At 45.1% G+C, this 6,908-nt stretch overlaps 1 protein-coding gene across 1 annotated transcript; it reads left to right on the top strand.

Annotated features, from left to right (window-relative positions):
• The first annotated feature begins 945 nt into the window (after nucleotides 1–945).
• Nucleotides 946–5,745, top strand: RDH14 (retinol dehydrogenase 14). The gene is made up of 2 exons (XM_086461603.1): nucleotides 946–1,305; nucleotides 4,745–5,745. Exons 1-2 carry the CDS (start codon nucleotides 946–948, stop codon nucleotides 5,360–5,362), a joined length of 978 nt encoding a protein of 325 aa, XP_086317729.1. The 3' UTR covers nucleotides 5,363–5,745.
• Nucleotides 5,746–6,908: the final 1,163 nt, after the last annotated feature.

The raw sequence follows: 6,908 nt of genomic DNA, 5'->3' as shown, positions 1-6,908 counted from the left end.
TGATAGCTGCTTCCAAACTGCCTTTCAGGACCTCATGAGATGTGCGAGAGCCCTAACCAGCTCCCAGTCTTGGGCCAAAACTGTTGCATTCCTGTGCTGGGAGACTTCCCTGGCACCACTGCATCTACTGCTCTAGCCCTTGTGTCTCAAGCCAAAGACCCGAGGCAGACAGAATTGATCATGGCTTTTGCAGAAGCATTGGATCTGCCATGAGACTCAAAGACTGGTAATGAAACAGTACGGGTGCCCTCAATGCCTGTTTTCACTGTGACGGAGTCACCTCTGCGAGACTGATAAATGTTAATGCAACATTTTAGTAAAAACTCTGCTAGCAAACTAAACACTACCAAGAAACGCTCTTGGGCCCTCGAACTCGACCATCCCTATGTCGTTAAAGTGTTATCATTGTTTTCTAATTCTAAAATTGTTAGAACAGTCCCTGGTCTGGTTTTGGCCTAGGCCTGCGGGCTCTCCCCCAGACGATACCCATCCACATTTTGGGAGTCAGCACGGATGAAACCCAAGCAGCAGTTTGGACATTTTGGGCTTTAAGAGGCTCTTCTGTACCCGTTGGCTTCAGCACCGAGCAGCAGGCCCGGTACCTTTGATTCATCAGCACATTGCTACCAACGACGCAGCCTTTGGGCAGACGAAGGACGCGGGGCTGCTGGGCCACCCGGCTGCTTGTCGTCTTTGAGCCAGGGAAGGCAGCAGCAGCCTTGCCGCGATACCTCTGACCACGACCCGCAGGTTGCTTTGCGTTGCCCTCGGGGCACCGAGTGGCCGGTGGCCGCTCCAATGAGCTCGTACTAGCCTTTCGGAGGGGGTGAAAGACTACAATCCCCACAATGCCCGGCGGCGCGCCCGGCCAATGGTAGCGCACCCCGGCACCGGCCGGCCGGCGGGAGCGGCCACTTCGGGCGGAGCGCCGCTCGGCCCAGCGGGATGGCCGCGGCGGCGACGGCGCTGGCGCTGGGCGGAGGGCTCCTCCTGGCCGCCTGGCGCTGGCTGCGGGGAGCGGCCCGGGCCGCGGCCGCGGCCGGGGCCTCCATGCGGGGCAAGACGGTGATCATCACGGGGGCCAACAGCGGGCTGGGCCGGGCGGCGGCGACCGAGCTGCTGCGGATGCGGGCCCGCGTCATCATGGGCTGCCGCGACCGGGCGCGGGCCGAGCGGGCGGCCCGCGAGATCCGGGCCGAGGTGGGCGAGCGGGAGGAGGCCGAGGGCGGCGGCGAGCTGGTGGTCCGAGAGTTGGACCTGGCCTCGCTCCGCTCCGTCCGCGCCTTCTGCCACCGCGTCCTCCAGGTACGGCCGGGACGGCTGCGGGGCGCGGGGCTCGGCCCGCCGGGGCCCATCGGGCCGGCCGGGCCTGGCGGCTCCCGCACGGCGGCGGGGCGCCGGCAGACTCGGAGCGGCCTTGGCCCGTCCCGGGGGCCCCGGGCTCCCTGGGAGAGGGGACGGGATGCGAACTGGATGCCGACAGCGTGGTGGTGGCGGCGTCCTCGGGGCTCCGTGCTCGTGAGGGTTGTTCCTGCTGCTGGCAGGCCCGTTTCGGGGTCCAGGGTGTGGCTGAGATCACCGCAGGGTTTGGAAGGAAGGTATAGGTAAATTGGCCATGATTTTAAATTAGCATCTCGGAGCATAAATTTCATAGTAGTTTGGGCTATTCTAATAATGCAAACTATTCCAGTACGTTTTATTTCTGAAAAGGAAACACTTGTTTCTGTATGATGTCAGTTACTTGCACTTTCTTTTCTCTTTTTGCGACTCCACTGTAACCTGTCTTTTTTATTTTAAATTAGTCTTACAGGTCAGCCTTGTTTCCAAAGAAATGAAGGTTCACGAGTGCACTGTTCACAGCTCCAGCCATCCTTCTGCCATCTCCCCAAACTGTTCCCACTGCCCCCATTTTAAATTTCTTGGCCAGTGCTAGCTGAGTTTAGTAGATGGGCATTTAAAAATATATAAAGTTGCTGCAGATTTCCTGAAAACCTCAGTTTAAGGACAACAGGGACATCCAGTTGAGTTGCCCGACAGAAATGTCACTAGATGAGTTCTGCATTATTAGACACCAGAGAGCAGAGAGAGGCAGGGTTGGAGGCATTATTCCATTCCCATGAAGAATGTCAGCTGGGACTCTCATCTCACCACATCTAGCTACTTGAGCCGTGAGACACAAAGTCATGGGAAGCTGGCCTTAATAAGTTCTGCTGCTTAGAGAACTGCTTGTTAAGTACTTGAAAGATGCTCAGATGCTGTTGTGAGAGGGGGGGAAAAAAACAGAGAGGAACTTTGTTGCATTAGTTTTCAAATAGCTTTTCTGAAACTTACATGTCTGGAAAAAGTCAAGTTTTAAGTTCACTAGTGTGGCTCTGTGTAGTTATGTAGATTCGTACATACAAATCCAGTGATAAGGTGTAATCTTGCTTCAGTGTTCTGGGGAAATACATATATACAAAATGATATGCAGAATGAACACCAGTAGAGAAGAAACATACTGCCTAACTTTTTAAAATTATATCTTTTATAGTACAAAGTATCCCCAAATATAAATTTATTAGCCTCTTTTTATTGGTAAAGCCAGTACAAGTGCCTTCAAGTAAGAAATGAGTAGAGAAAAAGAGTGCGTGTATCTGCAGAGTGCTGCTGACACCTGTGTTCTAACTTTCATTTTCAAAATAATTCCAAAATCAGCTGAATGACGAGGGATGTGAGTTTGAGTCTTACTTTCAAGAGCGGTTCCACGCACATTCATGTTATCCTTTCTAACCTGTGACTCCTTTTTGGAGCCGGGGGGATTTTTTTTGTGTGTTTTGTTGGAGATGGAAGACTTAAATATTGGCAGGGTGGGGAAACAATGTGCTCCCACTGCCTGACAACTTGTAGGATTTTTCCTTTTCAGAACTGCAGGGGGTTACATCTTTCACTCCTTAGCCTCACTGCAGTAAGTAAAAGACTTAAGAGATGTTGGAGGGCTCTGTGGAAAAACGGAGGCGAGCTCAGAAGCTACAAGGAATAGCATTGTCTGTCAAAACAATGTTTTGAGCTCTCTGTTGCGTTTGGTCATAGCTGCCTGCTTGGCACTGATCACATTGGTCTAGACTATTAAATATAGGAGTCCCAAAAAATAGTACAAGTAGAGGTCTTGCTTGTTGAAGTGTTATGTTTTGCAAAATCCTCCAGTCAGATGCTACAGAAAGTTTCTAAAGCAATGTTTTTCTCTGAAGAAGAAAGAAGTATCGCTTCAATGAACAGGTCTACAGTCAGCACTTCTTCAGTCCTGTCCCTGTTTAGTGGTAGTAACCAGTATGTCTCTTTGGGTGAAGCAGAGAAGTGAGTTTGATGCCTCGGGGACCCAGTTATATGAAAGGCTGAGCAAGCTCAAGTCCCACAGAAGTCAGTCTGAGATTGAAGTACTTGATGTTTTGTGTGATCGGATGCCAGCATCATTAGCTGAATGCCAAGTGCAGATTTGGGTTTTTCTCTCTTTGTATCTTTGCTGCTAATGGCAGTCAAATGAAAGGCAAGTGGTATAAAATTAATTTTGAGGTTCTCTATTTTTATCATCAAAAAGATCTCAGCTTGCCTTAGAGTCTGTGCCTTGGGTTTAAAGAATTAGCAGCAAAGAAACCTCATGCTGCTTTTTCTATGAAGTAAATAGTTTTGCTTCTGATTCATGCAAACATAAATGTCCTGTGATACTTTCACAATCCTTTGTCAGAGGGGGGTGAAAGTCCTGAATTCAGAGCTTATTTAAGCAGGTTACTGTAATCTGTATTTTTTGAAGAAGTTACTGTTTTGGGTAAATTGGAGAGCTCTTAATTTTTGAGTGGATGCTGAAGCATGATGTGTGTGATGTATTATACGTGCATTCAAATTAACCATACCACTCTTTTTGTTAATTAATTATGTTTCCTGATTCTGTACAATGTAACATACCTTCTTGAGTCTTTTCTTTCTCCTCATCTGAACCAGAATACTGATCCATCAAAAGCGTGTGCTGAGCACGTCACAAAAATTTCAAGCCACAGTCCTGTAGACACACCTAGTAGATTCAAATTGTTGCATGAAGCCTGGTCAATTTAGGGTCATGACTGTTACCTTTCTGTGATGATTTCTGCTCCATAGTTTTCACCAAGCAACACAATGAGGTCTAGCAACTTTAAAATAAGATGGTGTTCAAAATCAGGAGAACGTTGTTTTGCAAAGTTTTGCATGACATCTCCGCAGTGAGGTGATGGGTGTACAGTTTGACTGTTTTCCTTGGACCGTGAGGTTCGTTCTGTGGGCTGACTTTTTGTTACATGTTTGCATGCCTTCTGCACAGTAGGGCCCTTGCCTATGGCTGAGGTTTGCCGTCAATTAATGTGTCTGCTTTTGTGGTGCAATAAACAGGCTACTTTTTAGAGGAAAACGAAACGCATCACGAAGGTAAATTATCACTGAATTATTATAGAAAAATTGCTCTGGGAGAAGCAGATGATTGTGTTCTTGGCCTGAGTTGAAAGTAGATACAGACCTACTCTCATGTACCTGCGTCCTACTGGGGTCAGGTACTCGCTTTAGTGGTAGTTCAACTTACACTTTTTTTTCAGCAATTATTTAAGAGAATATGAGGAAGTTAAAATTGGAAAGCTAGGAATGAAATTATTTCTAACAAGGGCCAATGAGAAATAGTAAGCGTAATAGTATGTTTTGTATGACAATTATAAAACTGATTTATTTTTTTCTTTCCTGTTTAAAGGAAGAGCCAAGGCTGGATGTTCTGATAAATAATGCAGGGATATTCCAGTGTCCGTACATGAAGACAGAGGATGGTTTTGAGATGCAATTTGGTGTAAACCACTTGGGTCACTTCTTGCTCACCAACCTTCTTCTGGGCCTCCTCAAAAATTCTGCTCCGAGCAGGATTGTGGTAGTATCCTCAAAGCTTTACAAATATGGAGAGATCAACTTTGAAGACTTGAACAGTGAAACAAGTTACAATAAAAGCTTTTGTTACAGTCGGAGTAAACTGGCTAACATATTATTTGCAAGGGAGCTAGCCCGTCGGTTAGAAGGGACAGGAGTCACCGTCAATTCCCTTCATCCTGGGATTGTCAGAACAAATCTAGGCAGGTATGTGAATATTCCTCTGCTGGCAAAACCCCTGTTCAACTTGGTGTCATGGGCTTTCTTCAAAACACCTCTGGAAGGAGCCCAGACTTCTATTTATTTGGCCTCTTCTCCTGATGTGGAAGGCGTGTCAGGAAAATACTTTGGGGACTGCAAAGAGGAGGAACTCCTGCCCAAAGCCATGGATGATTTGGTTGCAAGAAAGTTGTGGGATATCAGTGAAGTGATGGTTGGCTTATTGAAATAAGTGCCAGGGGGTATCTGCGAAATAGAAGGCAGGTAACTATGGAACACGTATTTGCAACAGTGTCGTTCTCACTTTAAATGCTGCGGGAATACAGATTACTTTGCTCAGTAAGTGTTAAATAGAGGAGTGATTTATGCTGGAACTCTGTCTTGAAATAAAGGACAATCTTTACTTGATGGACACAGGCATTCAAAAAGAGTCTGAAATAGAGTTTGAGGGTGTGAATATAATTTCTGCTTAAATTTGCTCAGAAACTTATGTTTTACAAGTAAAAGTTAAACAAAACTGGTTTGCAATCTATATGCGTATTTGACACGTTCCACTACTTGTAGTTGGGCTGGACAATGCAGGGTACTGATGGTGAAACACTTCCATAAAAAGGTTTTAAAAATAGATCCTAATAATAATAATAATAATAGGATTGTTGTCTTTTTTTGAGCCATCACAATGAAAAATGGAATAAAGCTTTAGTGATCGCTTACACTGTAATCATTTAGGCCTCCGAGTGCCGTTCAAAGACTTGTCAGCCTCATGGTTCAGTGAACAAAACTGTTGAGCCATATACAGTTTAGCTGTGAAGCACAAAGTCAGCTTTTCTGAGTGATGTTGCTGCTGTTCAATGAGTGTATACTCTTGGTTGTGCAAGCTGTATTTTTATTTTCGTGTGTGCTGAACTTGGTATTTCTTGATATGCAGGCACCTTGGGTTTCATTAAAAAGGTAGTAGATGGATGTATTCTGGTCTTGATAGGGCTTTGCATGCCACAAATTGTGTGCCTACAAAGTTCACAAGACCTCCCCCAGATTAGGCTGAAGAGAATATGCTTTTCAGTTTGTGTTTGGCTTGACTGATGGCACTTTAACTCAGTAATGAGATTAGCTGAGTCTAATACAGCTTGCTGAATATTCTTTAATAAAAATATTTTTAAAAAATACTTAGTGTTCTTTCTTTCACTGTGGAAGATACATCAGAAACTAGCTGTCTTGACACAGTAGCCTTGTTTCAAACCAGAAGATTCACCTGTCTTGGTTTAGGGAGCCTGTAATGTAGGGTTGGTAGAAATAAAATGGGCTCCAAATAAATGCATGGGTATTACCTGAAGCTGTACTGATTTATTCTTTTTTAATTCATGTAGCTAATAGTTCATATTAACATTTATGACTTCTTGTTTTGTTCTACTGTAATAAAATGCTCTAGCAGTTAAATCAAGATACATAGAATAAATATGGAAGAATGATTTAGAGTGATCTATCTTAATAAATATGACTCAAGGGAAGGATTATCAATAGTAATAATGGTGTCTTCAGTAGATCCTTATTACCTGGTTATAAGTACATGTTAGTTCTTTAGCTCAGGTAGCAACCAACCAAATTTTTGACATTCTTTCTCTGGTTGTTTACTCAGACTCTCAGCATATTTTAACTTTTGCACAGTGGAGTGGACCTGATCTAGCCTTACCCTTCACCAGGAAGATTGTGCACTGAGTGAGTGACTTGGGTGGGGGTGGAAGTGGCATTCCAGAAAATCACGAGGCAAGCTACAAAAT

The sequence above is a fragment of the Leptosomus discolor genome, chromosome 2 (assembly GCF_034619465.1).
Source record: "Leptosomus discolor isolate bLepDis1 chromosome 2, bLepDis1.hap2, whole genome shotgun sequence".
Taxonomy (NCBI): domain Eukaryota; kingdom Metazoa; phylum Chordata; class Aves; order Leptosomiformes; family Leptosomidae; genus Leptosomus; species Leptosomus discolor.
The sequence above is the reverse complement of the archived record's forward strand: the minus strand, read 5'-3'. Positions and strand labels throughout refer to the sequence as shown.

Bases quoted from the DNA above. Each gene is read 5' to 3' on its own strand.
- RDH14 (XM_086461603.1), top strand. From the start codon at position 946: ATGGCCGCGGCGGCGACGGCGCTGGCGCTGGGCGGAGGGCTCCTCCTG. The intron at 1,306-4,744 runs GTACGGCCGGGA...TCCTGTTTAAAG, and splicing joins TCTGCCACCGCGTCCTCCAG to GAAGAGCCAAGGCTGGATGT.